Raw genomic sequence first — 16,606 nt, 5'->3', positions numbered from 1 at the left:
CTGCTGTAATTTAGTGCCAAATTTGCTTAGAAACGACTTCCATATAGTTTCCAACCCAGTTTTGTAATGCTTTTTGTGTTTAAGCAGACACATGCACCACACGTGTCCATCTATCTTTCAGAGTGACACCATCACGGTGAGCATGATGCTGCATTTGCATCAGTATGAACATACTGAACACTCTCAGAAAGGGCTTGACTGGTGAATTCATATTCCCAACAAATGGTGACAGGATTTCACCAGAAACTGCTGTCTGCTGCTAACTGTAATCTGTTTCTGCATCCATGACTGTAGTAGCTACTGTTAGCTTGTTAGCTCAGTTAGCTGGATGACCAGGGGGATGTTGGTGTTTACACCAGTCGCACAGGAGCTCCGGACCGCTGGGAGAAAGATATATTCAGGATAAAACTAGGATTTCTTCACATTCTGTTTTTGATTTTAATTTATGAACGTTTTAAGCTTAAATTCACACGTTGCACCTTTAAATATCAACTAATGTTGTGGTATTTTACTGATGCAAATGAATGTAAGTGGAAGTTTAGGTTATAATACGGAAGCATTTTGCTGCCAAGCCAGAAAATGAAATGGAAAAGATATTTTAACAGTTTTAACAAGAAACTATTAATGTTATTTTTTGGTATAACATAAAATGTTTCAAGTTATCATTGAAAATATTAAAAAAACTGCAACTATCCAGTTATAAATTACATTTTGCGAATACAAGCTTTTCATCTTTTCTGTTAATTTTATGTTATTTGTAATAAAGTTACTATACTATTAATGTCATGCCTTGATATTTCAAGTGTTATCTCACTATTTACAAGAGTATAGAGAATATATTGAATAAAGGTAGATTACTTCTTATTACTGTGGTATTCAAATGTTCTTACATCAAATAAAAATAAAATAAAATACAATTTGTTTAAAAACAAATTCTCATTTAACATTTTTTGCAACATTTCTACAACTAAAAAGTAATATTTTGTCGGAGTGTGAAGGTGAAATACTGTTATTCAGTTTATAAAATACACTTATGACACTAATGTCCAACACAAAGGATAAAATAAGTCACAACACAAGATTCTGTATCATCATTTTAATCAGAGTTCATTCAGAGCAAGCTGAGAATACAAGCACAATATCACAACATTTCTGCAGCGGTATGACACTGTCATATCATCGTTTCACTCTGGTCTGACAACACACACGCGGTCCAAACCAGACGAGAGATATAGCACCAGGGTGTCGGAGTGCATAGCAGCACGTCTGGTGGTTGGGTCAGACTTGATGCTATAGCAGGCAGCAGGCTGTAGAGGTCAGACAAGGAAAAGTCGCTCTCACACTCACACATACACACACTGAAGCTAAAACTGGAAGCAGACTCACGGTGGGTATAGTGCTCGACTCGGGCCCTCGCGCTCTGCAGCCATGTTGGCGCTAAGGGCATCACGGTGCATGAGTGTGTTAACAACCAGAGAGGGAAGGGTGTGTGATGGCATTTTAGTAAAAACATGTCACACTCACATTGAACAGAGGTGATTTTGCGCATTTTTCAGACAGCAGCATTTTTAAAGAGCTGAACTACAAGTCCTGGCCCATTCCTTGTCCTTCAACACCTGGAGAGATCAGAATCAGTTCTCCTTTTACAGGCCTATGTGCATCTTTTGTTTTAGCGTTACAGCGTCACAGCTCAGAGGAGAGGATGGAGCACAATGTCACAAAGTACTGAGTCATCGTTAAACTGCAGTATTCCTGTTAAATCAAAGGATCTTCATTTAGATTTTAAGAAATATGTTTGTGGGTGAAACCATATTGCTGGTGTGTTTTATTTTAGAGCTTTAACAGCCACTAGACTATGATTTTTGTTACTGTATGTACTTTTCGGTGTGACCAGAATCTATTTCTACACATGCATTATATTCGAAAAAGGTCTTGCCCCTATACATTTATCTTTATAATGGCTCAATTTACAAGCTAAAATGTGACTGTGGCAATATAGTCTGCTAAAATGTTGCTACTCAACCAAAAACAGGGGTCCTGCATGCAAGCCGTAGCAATTATATTACAGTTCATTTGGTTCCTTAGCAACCAAACTGATGAAACCAGATATCATCCAGAACAATGAAATGAAAACCAGGACCATACAGCGGAGGCACTGTAACTAGGAAACGCAACCGTAAAACAGATTTTGTACTTTCACAAAACCTCTCAGAGAAAAAGCATCCCCTCGACGTTTTTTTCTACAATCATTTTAATATTGATCTGAGTTGTCATCCATTCAGACGAAGGTAAAAATGCCCTTTCATACACGCATATGTGTACTGATGGCTCTTTTTTTTATAGCTCGATGCCAAACAGAACTCATACAAATAATGTGCAAATTATGTGCTCAATAATATAAAGCGGTTCAGTGCACCAAAACACAAGGAGTCACATACTGTACTTTCGCACATTTACATACACACACTCGCACACACACACACGCGCGCATTTTACAGTGAAATTATTTGCATTAGTCTAAAAGCTCAACATTGGTGCCCATTCAAAGGTGAACGATATATGACAGGACAGCAAAAACAACAGGAAAAGAAACCAAAGGGAAGAAGTTTGCCTAATTCGTCAAGTCGCCTTTGATCGAAGGTGTGGACGTGAACTACTTTTAGTGCTTCGCTTCAGCCAGTCTATTGCTGATCTCTTTGCTCTTCTTTGTGACGACTCCGCCCGGTTTGGGTTCTGCGGCGCCCGAAGACGGCTTCTTCTTGGCTGACTGGGAACTGGCAATCTGCTTCTCTTTTGTTTTTTTCACCATCTTCCCTGTTGTTGTTGTCGGTGTCTTTTTTGGTTTAGTGCGAGACACTGGTTTATCCACCTGGAAGAGAAGAGTGGTGAAAAGATACTGAGATTGAGTTAACAAAAAATAGTCAGTCAAGCTTAGACTGACGTTAAAGCAATAGTTTATTATTCTGGGAAATGGACATATCTGCTCTTTGCCGAGAGCATGATGATAAAATCGATGCCCCTTTCATGTTTGTCAGTATAATATGAAGCTACAGCCAGCAGCCTTTTAGCTTAGCATAAAGACTGGTTACAGGGGGAAACAGCTAGCCCCATCCCCTCTAAAGGAAAAAAAAAAGTGTTTTATGTGGGAATACTTCCTGACTGGGAGCAGTGACTTCCTGGAGCCTTCCCATGACAGCAAGACTTCAGAAAGTTTAATATTTAAGATAATCAGCTGCTGGCGTTAACTTCATATTTAACAACATGTAGGAGAGGTATCAAACGTAACATCAAACTCTCTGCAAAAAAGCAAATAAGCGCATTTCAAAAATGTGTCAAACTATTCCTTTAGATGATTGCTTAATTCATGGAGACTTTAAATCATGTCAAAGTCCTATTTTATCATGCAATACGTACCTTTTTTTATCCTGTTACTTAATATAATGACAGGCAAATGACACCATAAGATTTCGGTGATATTTGCTTTATGTGGTTAGTGCAATGAAGAGAAAAGAAAACAAAATACAGCACAAAAGGTGTATTTGTGCCTCTCCTTTTATAGAACAGTGGTTCGTGCATTTATCCATAAAAATCAACTTTAAAAGAACGCATAACATACAGTACATGGTTTATATTAGTACATGTTAGTTTTACTCTTTAAAGAATGAAACGTTTTTCAACCATAAATATTGGGGCAAAACCTATATGTTTAAAAAGCAGACGTGTGACTGGAGGATTGCTGATTGAAATTCCTTTACCGACTCTTTCTGCACAACAATGAAAGACTTCATGACGAGTCCCCAAATGTTCAAGTTGTATAAATGAATTAGTGCACAGCAAAAAAAAGTTGCAAACATGCTCAACTTTTGCTGAATAAATAAACCTTAAAAACATGTATATTGTTAAGGATGACAAATGTTTGTTAGAAAAAAGGCTGTTTCTGACAGTAAACATGGAGGGCTCTATTTCTGTGAGTAAAAGGACTGTGGTGCAAAGTGATTTGGCCCAGTTAAAATCAGGAGGAATATTTGTAGAAGGGGACTGTGTTGTTCGTGACTAATCTATAAGATTAGATTCAACCCGCACTAATTTTATTTGAAGAATGTATTTAAATCTTCACAGCTGCATCCAACTGAACTGCAAACTGTGGTAACAGTGAGCAGACATCAACAGCCGAAAGGATAACATCATCTGCAAACAAGTGTTACCAATTCCTGATACCAAAGGTGTTGTAGACCACTTGCTGCTACCACTGGCACATACTCTTCTGTGTCTCTCCACCCACTTGTATGCAGTCAAATTGATGGTGAGCCAATTGTCTGCAGACGTGTAAAGAATTTTGATTTTGCCTCGTGTAATTTGCACCGTGCCTCGTCACCAAAATAGAGCCCTAAACAGCACAGATCTGTTTAAATGTAAACCAATCAAATGTGAAGAAGGTTTATCTTCTTGGCTTTCACTGATGCAATGAATCCTTCTCTTTAGTTTTGATTCTTGGTGATATCATCTCAGATTCTTTGTTTCTTCCATTTATTAATGAATCCACCCTCTTGCATAAACCCACAGAATATGCACAGTCAGTTTTTTAAAACCACTAAGCTGCATAAAGAGTGGTGGGTGGTGCAGGCTGAGAGGTGGGCAAACAGTGAAGATGTGGCAGATACTTTTTGCAGGATTGCATCTGGCAGCTGGGTGATACATGTGACTGTGGCGCGTACTGGCCAAGGCGCATACTGTGTGTGTATGTGTGTGTACAGTATGCACGTTTGCGTCTGATCATTTTGAGGTCAGCCTCCATGCCTTCTAGAAGAAACAGAGAACACACCTGACTACAGCAGATTAAGAACAGAGCTGCTCTCAGTCTCTGAGACGTCCTACAAGAATGAGAGAGGGAGTGGCCATATGAACACACTACTATAGACACAATATTAACCAATTTCCTGTCTGAGCTGTTGATAACATGCACACACCAATCTATGTTAAAAATATATTCAAATAAAGGACTACTTTAATATGATGATCCAAAGTTTGGATATAAATGTAACAATTCAAAATGATGCAATATTCCATATATTGGTATGTAAAATTTGCACGTCATAAAGTCGTCAGAATAATGTTGGCATTGTACTTTTCTGCAAACCACAGTAACGGATACTTGCCTGGCGAGAGACCACTGGATATTTTTATCTAGGCAAGACATCACTGCTCAAAACAGCTGCGAGAGTCCACTGTTCAAGACTGAGTGTCAACATTTGCATTCAGTTTGAACGACTGGATATATTTCGCTAGGAGAGACCACTGTTCCAGACCTCTGTCGAGCGAGAGATCACCATTCAATATTTGTAAGCACGAAACCACTGGAAATCTTTAGCTACGCAAGAGACCACTGTTCAAAATGGCCTCTCAACATTTATAAGCGTGAAACCACTGGTTATCTTTAGATAGGCGAGAGACCATTGTTAGTGACTGCTGCCAAGCGAGAGACTGCTGTTCGAGACGGCTGACGGGCAAGAGACCACTGTTCGAGACAGCGTTTCAACATTTGTAAGCAGGAGACCCCCTGGATATTTTTAGCTAGGCAAGAGGACACCGTTTGAGTCGGTGTTTCAACATTTGTAAGCTCTTAACCACTGGATATTTTTAGCTTGTTGAGAGACCACTGTTCGAGATAGTATTTCAAAATCTGTAAACACAGAACCACTGGATAATTTTAGCTAGGGGAGAGACCATTGTTCAAGACGGCTGGCAAGCGAGAGACCACGATTCGAGAAGACTAGACCCTAAGTTCAGCTTTGTCACAACATAATTTGAAGTTTGAACATAAAGAAATGTAACATTTCAATATATCTGTGATTTGCAGAAATGTACACAACCAACATTTATTTGGGCAATCAGGTTATTATTGTTTGTTTAGTAAAAATGTACACAGACTGGCTATTTAAACATTTTACATACTGATTTATCTGTATGATGCAATAGTATAACAATGTATTTTTGATATTTTTGATCTTAAAATTGAAATATTTAGCTGGATTTTTGTGTGTGTTCAATAAGTCTGAGAAACAAATCACCTGCCATTAGGCCACAACAATGGATGGCATGTGAAATAAAAAAGGTTTATGCAGCAGCGCTTCTGCTGAGTAAGAACTCAATTTCAAAACAAAGTCAAACTGACAAACAGTGCGTTAATCACAAAGTACTAAACCTTGGCTATAACAGGGCTAATTAAGTTTTAGACATGGCTATAATTTACTGTACTTAAAGGAAACTCATGGTGGTAGCAGTAGCTCACAGACCTGCACTAACATTATACGATCTGTGTGTTGAGTTCTCACCTTGGCAGGTTCCTTGCCAGGCTCGCTGTACAGGCTGCGTATCCTCCTGCGCTCCACCACCTTGTTGTCGGTGGGGTTAACCTTCACCTGCTCCCCCTTGTATGTGGCGCTGTAACTGGTTTCCAGGCTGGTCTCCTCCGCTGGGGGTTTATACTGAGATGGAGCTTTGATGGGCTTCACTGGTTTCACATCCTTATATGCCTTGAACTCAGTCCTAGGAAAAAGCAAACAGAAAGGCATTGTACAGCTGCAAGGTATGATTACTTTTATTACCAATTAACTGGCAATTCTTTTTCTCGATTTACCGAACATCTTTGGGTTTTGGCCTGTTATTTTGTTGTTAGCAACTTGCTTGTTAGCATCCTGCTCAATTATCAAACAGTTGATTAATTTCTGGTCAAACTAATTCATTAATCAACTAATAGTTTCAGCTCTACAAGGTTTAGAGTTACTGAAACTGTTGAACATTGTGTGTTTTGTAACAGTTTAGTCCCAATTATGATCTGACATATCATATCATGCACCAACCAGTTTAGTCATGCAATGAAAATCTCAAGTCGACAAAAAGTTTTGCTAGTTATGTCTTATGGTGGCTTATTGGCCAGTGCTCATGTTAAATGTCATATACACATCAACATGAGCAGCGATCTGAGTGCAGTTTAATATAATCTGTTGTCCACTTACAAACATGGAGGGACTAAATTGGACCGGACATGTATGGACATTAAGAGACTTTTATATAGCTCTGGCATTTATAATGTCTCATGTTGACTGTAGCTCAGCACCAGACTGTGCAGAGCTGGCAGTTTATTGCTGAGTACCTGATTTATATCACAGGATCCTGTTGGCCTATTAATTTCTCCATACTGGCAAAATGTTATTTTTAGCACTGATGTCAAAATTCGAACTTTAAACTTACTTTCCAAGCCCTGTGAGCTTTGACATGGCAGCATGGAGGGTTTTTAAACTCACTTATTATGGATAATAAGGGGGTAACACTTAATTGTGTATTGGCAAACTATCAAGAGAGTAGAATATTAGCCAACTAAACACTAAATTAAACATATTATGCTCATTTTCAGGTTCATAATTTTGTTTTGGATTGCTACTAGAAGTTTTTTAAGGCCCCGCCTTCTGATTACCCAGTCTGTTCTGATTGGTCAGCTGACACATGTCTGACCCAGCAGCACTAAAAAAAAAAGAGCAGCTGTGTTAAAACTATAAAAAAAAATGTAAATGTGTGACATGGTGACGTAGTGTGATGTCACAATGTCACAGAATTAAAGGCGGGACTACTGACGGGGCGTTTCATGAGCAGCGTTTTCTGTGGGAGAGATGAGCTTCTGTTGGTGAAAAAACATAATAACATTAAGAGATTTTTCTTATGACTAAGTATCGAAATGCAGTGTGTACTAAATTTTGTTTTGTTTCTTTCTTATTTGTTGAACATAGTTTTGTATTGACAGTTATTTGGTTGCTTGAATGTAACAAGGAAGCCTGTTTTTATATCAAACATATGAGATTGTTGTTCAAAGATAAAGGTCATGTTTTTTCCTGTGTAAAACTGCTTCTTATCATCATTAATCTCATAAATGTCATACAAGTTTGGTTTTATTGCTCACAAATTAAGTTACACGATAAGTGCATGTCCTGTAATAAGTTTATCTTTAACAAATTAAAAATGGAGAAGAATTAGGGCACTGGTACATGGTATGTTAACTTCAATATTTCATTGGGGGCAGACTGACAGAGCCAGTGAGTCTTGTTAACTTGCATGCATTATGCATCCTTAATCCAATTCGGAGGAAGCCTGTGCAGAGAAACACGCACGCTAAGACACATGATTACACTGAGACCCTTTTACTGGCTGTTCTCATTCATGGCCTACTGCATTGATTTGGTAGTACTCTTAGGGAGGATAAAGCACAAAATCAATAATGCAACCTTTATCAGTTTGCTTGGGAAATCACTGGAGATTGTAACCAGAGATACCAAATATCCTCTGATGTTCTCTAAATTGTATCACCGGACAGAACAGGCTGGCATATAGAGGCTATTTGTTAGTTTAAATGTTGTGTAACAGAGGGCACTTGAATGCTGCACTGATAGGAGTAAAAAGTCACAGAAGTTTTATTCCAGTGATGTTAGAATAAATGAACAATACATGTCTCTCCCCCCTGATGCTCCAGGATCTGTCCCTCTCTTACCTGTAGCTGCTGGAAGTCGACATCACCTCCTTTATCTGTCTGTTCAGCGCGTCTGCAGCTGCTCTGCCTTTCCTCTGCTCGGCGCTCGCATCTGCGCCCATCTGCGCCTCCGTCTTCTCACCCGCTTTCCTCTCCGCTGACTTTTCCCTCTTCACGCTCTTCTTCGGCACATCCTTGGTCTCCTTCTCCTGCATCTTCTCCTCGATCTCGCTCTTCTCCACGCCGGTCTCGGCCTCGGCGGCAGCGTGCTCCAGCTTGCCGCCGCCCGCGCTGCGCTCCGGCCCGCCGGTGGGGCTAGGTTTGGGGATCCAGGGGTGGTCGTGCTTCTTCGGTATAGGCCAGGGCTTGTAGTCCTTCTGATACTGAGTTTCGTTGTTGAACGGGGCCGCCGAGCGCTGGTACTCGTTCCTGGGCTTGCAGCTGGGCTCGGGGCGCACTCTCCACGCCTTAAAGTCTTGGCGCATGACGGACGCAGCAGAGCCATCTTTGCCCGCTGCGGCACCCGTCGCGGGCGGTGCCTTCCCTGCCTCCTGCTCGCCGGGATGCGGCTGGGTTTCTATGGCAATGGCGCCGGCCCTCTTCTGTCTGGGCTGCGGGTGATGCGGGAGATGCTGCACGTCGGCCACATCCGAGTATTTGGTGAAAACCAAAGGCACCGCGATGTCCGCTTTGTCCAGCTCGGTCCAGAAGCGGTTGATGCAGCAAGCACGCGTAATGCACGGCCATGCCATGATGGCAGGGTAGCAGGATGCTGAGAGGAAGGAAGGAAGGTGCACAGAAAGACTAAGTAAACGTGCTAATAAACGTCCTACTCACGACTCGAAGACTTGAGAAGGCTCCTCACCCTGTACCCTCTGGGTTTCTGTCCAGTCAGGGTTATTCCTCCTTCTAGCTTTATGTAATATCTCACCAATCTTTTAGCCTGTGAGACTACAAGGAAGTAGAGCCCCCACGCCTCCCCCTCTTTCTCCTCCTGCAGGCTATTTGTTCTCACTGGAAGTTTACGCGGACTTTTGGCATCCGCTGTGGAGCGCACATTGCTGTCTGGTTGCGCATCAAAGCGACCCCACCCACATTTGTGTGATGCTGGGAGATGCCCGGGGTCTGCACCGTGAGTGCGCACGGTGAACTATCACCTGAGCTCGTCATCGTCTGGCCAGCAGAGGAGGGAGGAGACACGGTTAACCCCTGCGCTGCCACGACAAGAGGACATCAGGTTCACACCACAGAGGATGGAGCAGCAGCCTATTGTTGTTGCATGAGGAGGAAATGGCCGAGGTTGTTGCAGAAAACACATGAAATAAAGTTTGACTTCTCCTTCGTTCTCAGGTTTACTCGTTCCTTTTGTACAGTTAAATGTTTCCAATGCAATTTTCATTTTAAGGTGGTAACTAGATGGATCCTACAGCCTGCATGAAACTGAAAAAAAGGGCAAATAGCATAATTTTGCTGTACAAACAAAGGCTTTATTACACCAAACTGTAAACAGATTTTGAAGGTGTGTGTAAAATCTGATAATAAACACTGACAAGAAAGAAAAGAACAATCTTGGCATAAATAACGACCACAATATAACAGGACATGAGGCAAACACGCTACACATCAGGATGGTATTTTCATCTAGAAAGAAGAAGTGCACTAGCAGTTCAAGCTTTTTACTTATTTAAAAAAAACAAAAACAAACATGGCTTCCCAGTGAGCATGAATTCAGGGGTGCTGCTGATGTTGGTGTAACTGCTCCCTCTTGTGCTGCTCCTGCCTCACAGTCAGCGGAGAGGAATCGAGATCCAACAGTGACTTTGCCTTCACGTTTAAAATATAAGATGACGGTAAATGAGCCGTTTATGGCAGTTAATGTGCGCAGGAAAATCAGAGGCAACTAAATTAAACAGAAAAATATTATGAAGGAATATAAAAGTCTACAAAATGCTTTCCCTCGGATCACAGCGTCATTACAGAGGAGGCTCATTTAATCAGAAAACAGAATGACAAAGACTCAGACCGTTATATTTACAGATTATGCTCTCAACACTTCTTTACATTTCTGACGTTTTGTGGTGTAGCAATTTTTACTGAGTCCCCATGAGGTATTGAGTATCCGTCTTAATGTTTTCCTTCCTTCTCTCACTTATTTACAATGCGAGGTTGAGCTGGATGCTTTTAAATCAGGGCTGCACAATGTTTAGCTTCAGCATCGACATCGCAGTGCCAAGCAAGGCAATGTGACTCAAACGCGTCATGCTGCAACTCTCGCTGTCTGATACAAAAGCAAAACTCACACAGTTCTCATTTTGCATGACTAATCAACAGGACATTTAGTCTGATTTAAGGGTTATTGGATAAATGGGAGTTTGTTGCTTGTGAGCGATATGCGACAGCGAGCCAACAAACACTATTCCTGATCAATTTATACAAAAAACTGGGCCTACATTGGTCGTTTGGATAAAAGACCCCAATCTTCTAGAAATATTTTGTATTTCAGGGCTGCATAATTAATCGCAAACTAACTGACAGTGCAATATCCAAAATCGCAAGAAGCTGCCATTTTTGGATAAAGTTAGAATTACTGTGGTGCTGCAGAGATGTCCTCATCTATAAATCTTGTTCTCCAGATGTGAGCAGACATGTTGGTTTGATACAGAGCCAAATAAATGTCTCATTATTATGATTCTGCGATGCAAAATAGGATCAGTCCCACTCAACGTGAATCGTAATGCAATATCTGTTAAAACAATAGAAATGGATTTTTTTTTAACCAAATCATGCAGCCATTATTTTTTAGCTATAATGTTTTACAAATAGAGCTATTCACATTATCTGGTGAAAATGTACGTATTTTTCGATATCGCAATATGTATCACAGAGAACCAAACCATTGCAATGTCAGTTTTTTTCCAATGTCATGCAGCCCTAGCTTAAATACAAAATTGTTTTCTTACGACATACAACCTCAGGGAGTGAATACAAATGACATCCATTACTTTCTTTACATCAGCATCAAAATGATTAGTCCTTATATCCAGGTGTCGAACACATAAATGAGTGACTAAAGGCGGATGTGCTAATGACTGACATATCTCTTTCATTCATTTTGTTCCAGATCAGCAAAGCTTAGTGTCAGTGTCAGATCATTTCATCGTATCTTCCTCAGCTTCAGGATCATCCTCTGGATACAGTCTGCAGTATTTGTCCACCATGACGTCCAAGTCGTGTTTCACATGAGTGTTAATGTTGAGCATGGCGAGGCTTTTGTTCCACAGCTTAGTGGGCGTGCCGTCCAGATAAGCCTGCAGTCGCTCACTCGCTGTTTCACTTTTGTTCTCCTCTAACTTCAGCACTGGCAGGGTGGAGAGCACCTTGAGGAAGGAGTTCACGTTAGGGAAGAACTTGACGTCCGGCAGCTGAAGGGTTTCGTGGATGGTGGTGGGCAGACGCACCTCTTTGCCTCGGTGCTTCCACTTGATCCTCCAGCAGTGAAGCTCCGCGGCAAGCGTGTCTGGGCTGGGGAGGTCGTTGCGGTAAACGTCGGCGTAGTTCTCCTCGGTGGTGTTGAACTTCATTTGGCCCATGACGGCTGGGACCAGCGACAGGCACTTGAGAGCTTTGAGGTTGGACTCGGAGAACATGTCCTCCACCTCCTGCATGACGCCATGAATTACAGGGACCGTCACATACTCCTTAAAGTACGCCTCTGCTTGGATTTCGCCCACATCGGCTGCGCGCTGTTTCCGAAGAAACAGCCTCGGAATGGTCACTGGAATCTCCATCACGTTGGCCACGTTCACAGCCTCCTCGTACCAGAACTCATGGTAGACATCTATGTTGTCATTGACCTCGTTGAGTGAGTGCAGGACAGCCGTTAGACTGTTGGCAGCAAAAAACACATCAAGTGTTTCCCCTTGGAGATTCCTCCCGAAGGCTCTGGTGAATACGAGAACGTTCTTTAAGATGACGACGGTGACAATGATCTCAAAGTCAGCGAGAGTTTCTGCGATTGCATATGCAACCGCTGTGGTGGCTTCAGCAAATTTCCCATCAGTGTTCTCCCGAATGTTGTCCATGCACAGCAGCAGGGGCGGCAACATATCGAGCAGCACGTCAAAGACATTGTGCTGCTCTGTCCATCCCGTGCTGCAGGCCTGTTTCAGAGCACTTCCTTTCTCTTCATTTTTCTGGTAGTGAGCAGAGATAGCTTTCTCCAGCTCATCCTGAGTGAACGGGGTTCTGAAGAAAGCACCAATCCTTCTCAGAGTCTCCATGACGACCTGGACATTGGGAAAAGGCAGATTGTTGGCCAGGTGGGTGTTCAGCGCCATGTGAGAGCAAGACATGTGCAATGCCAGGGGATACTTCTCCATCAGTAGTACTGCCACAGCTTTCATCTTGGTGGTGGTAGTACCGGTGGCCTTGTGGGCCTGACCACGACAGTCCTCCATGCTGAGCCCCCAACGGTCGGTCAGCTGGGCCTCCAGCCTCTCCACCAGTGCAGACTCGTCACCATCAAACAGCAAAAAGTCCAAAAACTCCTCTCGAAGGGTGTTCTGCTGATTCACGAAGCGTAAAAATAGCGGCAGGTGTTTGTCACTGGCGAATTCAACGAGGTCACCCGTCACTAAGGAGAAGAAGCGACTCTCTCTCACCTCCATCAGGATCTCCTCCCTCACTGTGTTCTCACAGATGTCCAGGAGCTGGCTCTGCTGGGTGGCAGAGCAGTATTCTGTGTTCACAGCTGTCGCCTCAAACCGCTTCTTCAAGGCTTCATCTCCGGCATTCATGCGATAATCCAGAAGGGCTTGGAAGTTGTTGGACATGCGCTGAGCTTCAGACGTTTTTTCAGCCACGAATGGGATGCTCTGTTTTCCTAACATGACCAAAACCTCGAACAAGGACCTTAGGTATTCACGAAACGCCCTCTCCTCTGTGGACAGTTGAGGTTCATCGTCATTGGTGCTTGTGCTGTCCTCAGCTGCTGCGTCCTTTTTGCAGTTAAGCTGTTCAATAGAGGATGCCACTGAGGGAGAAAATCAAGAAAGAAAGTGCAATCATTTTAAGTTAAATGATACTGAATGAAATTAACATGAAAATATCTTACATTTATGACCACAAATGAAATGTTCTATTTACTTACATCTCCTTTCTTTGATCTTCTTTAAGTCTTCTTCAGTCTGAGATTTAAAAAAAGATAATCAGACAACAGTTTGTCAAACTATTATGCTTATAAGGTGCAATTGATCAATTAGCTAATGAACATTGTTCTCACCAGTTCTTTAATCCTCTTGCGATGTCTTGTATGAGGATTTTTCAGATGGCTTGTCAGGTCAAATATAGTTGGAATGGCTGTATCCTTCAGTACGGTCCTATAGGGACTCTGAAAAACAAGAATTTCAATTAAGCCATTTTTGGGAAATAAGTGAAAACATGCTGATAGGCTGTTGACCAGAATCGTGTGGAATACTCACGGTTTTGCACACCATAGCTGGGTCAAAGTGTTTGGCACATAATCTGTAGTGCTTGTTCAACTGGTCTGCTGTTTTTGCCTCTAGATCTGCTCTGCGGCAGTTCTCTACCCAGATTCTGCATCTAGAAAGGAACCAGCAGCGTTATTTGACATCTGAAAAGCAGTAATGTGCTGACGCAGTAGCTGTATCTGTATAAACTTCAACCATCATGTTTATACAGGTCAAGTGACGAGTCAAGATATCAAAGAGCTAATCACAGCTATGGAGACAAATCTCACATTGTTGTGGGAAAAAGTTCTTGCACCAGCTAAGTAATACATTGTTTAGAACATATTTTTCATGCTTTATGTTGAATATTAAAATATGAAAATGGTCATTGTGTTTCAGTCTGTAGTGTGCATTGCTGAGACTACATTAGATTAAAGTGATAAGTGCCTATTAACAAGATGTAGCTTGCATGTTGAAGCCTACTCAAGGGTCTTAGTTTCCCATCAAATAAACCTAAACTCATTTTGCCACACAGTAAGATAACTTAAAGGGGCAGTATGTAGTTTTGGAGAAGAAATTCAAACTCAGAGTTTAAATATTTACAATATCAATAAGGTAAAAATACAAGAAAATCAGAAATATATTTTTTTCCCATAGCTGAGTAAACAAGCTGTTCTCAGAGGAAAATAAGGTCCCCAGAACACTGTTTGAAGCTAGAAAGGTGGCAGGGTCTGCCACATGTAAACAAAGTAAAATATATGAAATTGTGTCGTCCTTTAAGGTCAGTTTGCTTATTCAGCCATGAAAAGTATTTTCTAATCAGTCAATGAAGATCTTTCTCTTCTGATTAAAATATTTTCCCTACAACTACATAGTGCACCTTTAACTCTGATATGCAACATAAACACTCAAGTCTAAATATACTTATGTGACTTGGCATTTACATTTACTGCTAAATTACTAAGAAATAGTCATTTTCTTCAATGTGTGTGTACATTGGTATTGGGAAACGAAATACACTCAACATGTAAACGTATGATTTCAGTACAAAAGTCAGACTAGTTAAACAGTAGTCACGTGAAGTATGTCAACGATGCCTTACCTCTCTGGGTCCCGTGGAAACCGAAAAAAAGCCAAATCTGACTGAGTGCTCTTCCGTGTACAGTTTGGGGCCGCGCAAAAATTCGGCATGCTTCTGGCTAGGTAGTTAGCTTAGCTAACTTTACTGACTATTACCATCTGCCGACTTTATCGCTTTCGCTAATGAGCTTGCGTGGACGCAGAGGCTGTTTTTAAACACAGACAGACAAGTTGTATGACCTGAAATTGTGTCCGATAGGCGTTTTCCGTCAACAACTATCAAACAGCGCCGACTTGATAGACGACACATTCAAATCGGTTGTATTTGGAGTTGCTCGTTGTGCAGGACGATGTCCCGCCCACACGGCACCTGATTGGACGAACCTAAACTCTGAGGGGTAACTATTGGTTGTTCGTGCGACACGATCTAATACATCGACCAATTACAAGACAGCCATTTTTCTTCTTCTTCTTCTTCTTCTTCTTCGTCGTCTCTTCCTCTTCTTCTGCACTGCTGCCACCTACTGGTTGGTGAACTCACTACATGAACGGAGCTAGGCTAGCTAGCGAGAAACAAGGGCAGGGCGACCAGGTAGATTGTCATTGTATTTACTTCACTGGGTGATGTACACTCGCTATCATGCGATTAAACATCTTTGATGAAGCCATTTAACTGACTGTATGTAGAAAAAGCAGGTGGCTAGCTACTCTGGAAAAATAATAATCGGCAACGCTAGCTAACGTTATGTACCATCATCCGTTCGTCTCGCTGGTCCCCTCCGGTCAGTAGCTACCTAACCATGAATGTGTGAATTCCAGTAAATGCTGTCGGTGCAAACTCCCATTTTCAAGATTAATAAATGCAGGAAAACACAATAGAACAATAACGTAAGTCTTTGTAGTCCAGTTACTAAAAGCAGCTAAGGAGCCTCGGTAGTCATCTGGCTCGTTGGTCTAGGGGTATGATTCTCGCTTAGGGTGCGAGAGGTCCCGGGTTCAAATCCCGGACGAGCCCTCAGTTTTGCTGATGTTTCATCCGGTATAGTACCGGAAACATCACACAAAGTTACAGACCTCATCTTTGGCCAAAGCACTCGACATGACACGAACCAATATCTGAAAACCTTATGGACACCATTACAGAGGCATAAAATAAAGGCACTGAAAGGGAAAAACATTAATATCATATCATTTGAAATTGCGTCTAATACCACATTTACAGTTAAACCATTTATGAGTCACTGTCAGTCAGCATTTTACAGCTTTCTCATCGTTCGTAAAAGGTATAGGGCTCGTCCGGGATTTGAACCCGGGACCTCTCGCACCCGAAGCGAGAATCATACCCCTAGACCAACGAGCCAGACCGCTTACTTGGAGAGCCTCTCATTTTATAAAGTTCTATCCCAGGACATGTCTTTCCATCCTTTTCTCTGTTGTGTCCATTCATGTAGTCATGGCGATGTTGAGTGTAGCAAAAGCACAGCGTGATCATGCCTTTATGGGGATTATGTATGATTATGTTGCCAGGGGTGAAAAGTGA

General features: G+C 41.8%; 2 protein-coding genes across 2 annotated transcripts; both read right to left on the bottom strand.

The window, feature by feature from the left end:
- Positions 1-1,081: 1,081 nt before the first annotated feature.
- Positions 1,082-9,815, bottom strand: map6b (microtubule-associated protein 6b). The gene is made up of 3 exons (XM_084352028.1): positions 8,540-9,815; positions 6,333-6,546; positions 1,082-2,869 (listed from the first exon to the last, which is right to left on the bottom strand). The coding sequence occupies exons 1-3, from the start codon at positions 9,268-9,270 to the stop codon at positions 2,660-2,662; spliced, it is 1,155 nt and encodes a 384-aa protein (XP_084208154.1). The 5' UTR covers positions 9,271-9,815; the 3' UTR covers positions 1,082-2,659.
- A 532-nt stretch (positions 9,816-10,347) lies between these two features.
- thap12b (THAP domain containing 12b) lies at positions 10,348-15,422 on the bottom strand. The gene is made up of 5 exons (XM_084352027.1): positions 15,089-15,422; positions 13,999-14,119; positions 13,800-13,907; positions 13,668-13,704; positions 10,348-13,550 (listed from the first exon to the last, which is right to left on the bottom strand). The coding sequence occupies exons 1-5, from the start codon at positions 15,175-15,177 to the stop codon at positions 11,668-11,670; spliced, it is 2,238 nt and encodes a 745-aa protein (XP_084208153.1). The 5' UTR covers positions 15,178-15,422; the 3' UTR covers positions 10,348-11,667.
- Between the last annotated feature and the right edge of the window lie 1,184 nt (positions 15,423-16,606).

This window comes from Pagrus pagrus (assembly GCF_965226575.1).
Source record: "Pagrus pagrus genome assembly, chromosome: 4".
Classification (NCBI taxonomy): domain Eukaryota; kingdom Metazoa; phylum Chordata; class Actinopteri; order Spariformes; family Sparidae; genus Pagrus; species Pagrus pagrus.
Note: the sequence above shows the minus strand (reverse complement) of the source record. Positions and strands in the feature narration are given on the sequence as shown.

Coding starts and splice junctions, on each gene's coding strand:
- thap12b (XM_084352027.1), bottom strand. CDS start 15,177: ATGCCGAATTTTTGCGCGGCCCCAAACTGTACACGGAAGAGCACTCAG. Junction 13,705..13,799: donor GCAAGAGGATTAAAGAACTG/GTGAGAACAATG, acceptor TTTAAATCTCAG/ACTGAAGAAGACTTAAAGAA. Junction 13,551..13,667: donor GAAGATCAAAGAAAGGAGAT/GTAAGTAAATAG, acceptor TTTCTCCCTCAG/TGGCATCCTCTATTGAACAG.
- map6b (XM_084352028.1), bottom strand. CDS start 9,270: ATGGCATGGCCGTGCATTACGCGTGCTTGCTGCATCAACCGCTTCTGG. Junction 6,547..8,539: donor TCGACTTCCAGCAGCTACAG/GTAAGAGAGGGA, acceptor GCTTTTTCCTAG/GACTGAGTTCAAGGCATATA. Junction 2,870..6,332: donor CTGGCAAGGAACCTGCCAAG/GTGAGAACTCAA, acceptor CTTCTCTTCCAG/GTGGATAAACCAGTGTCTCG.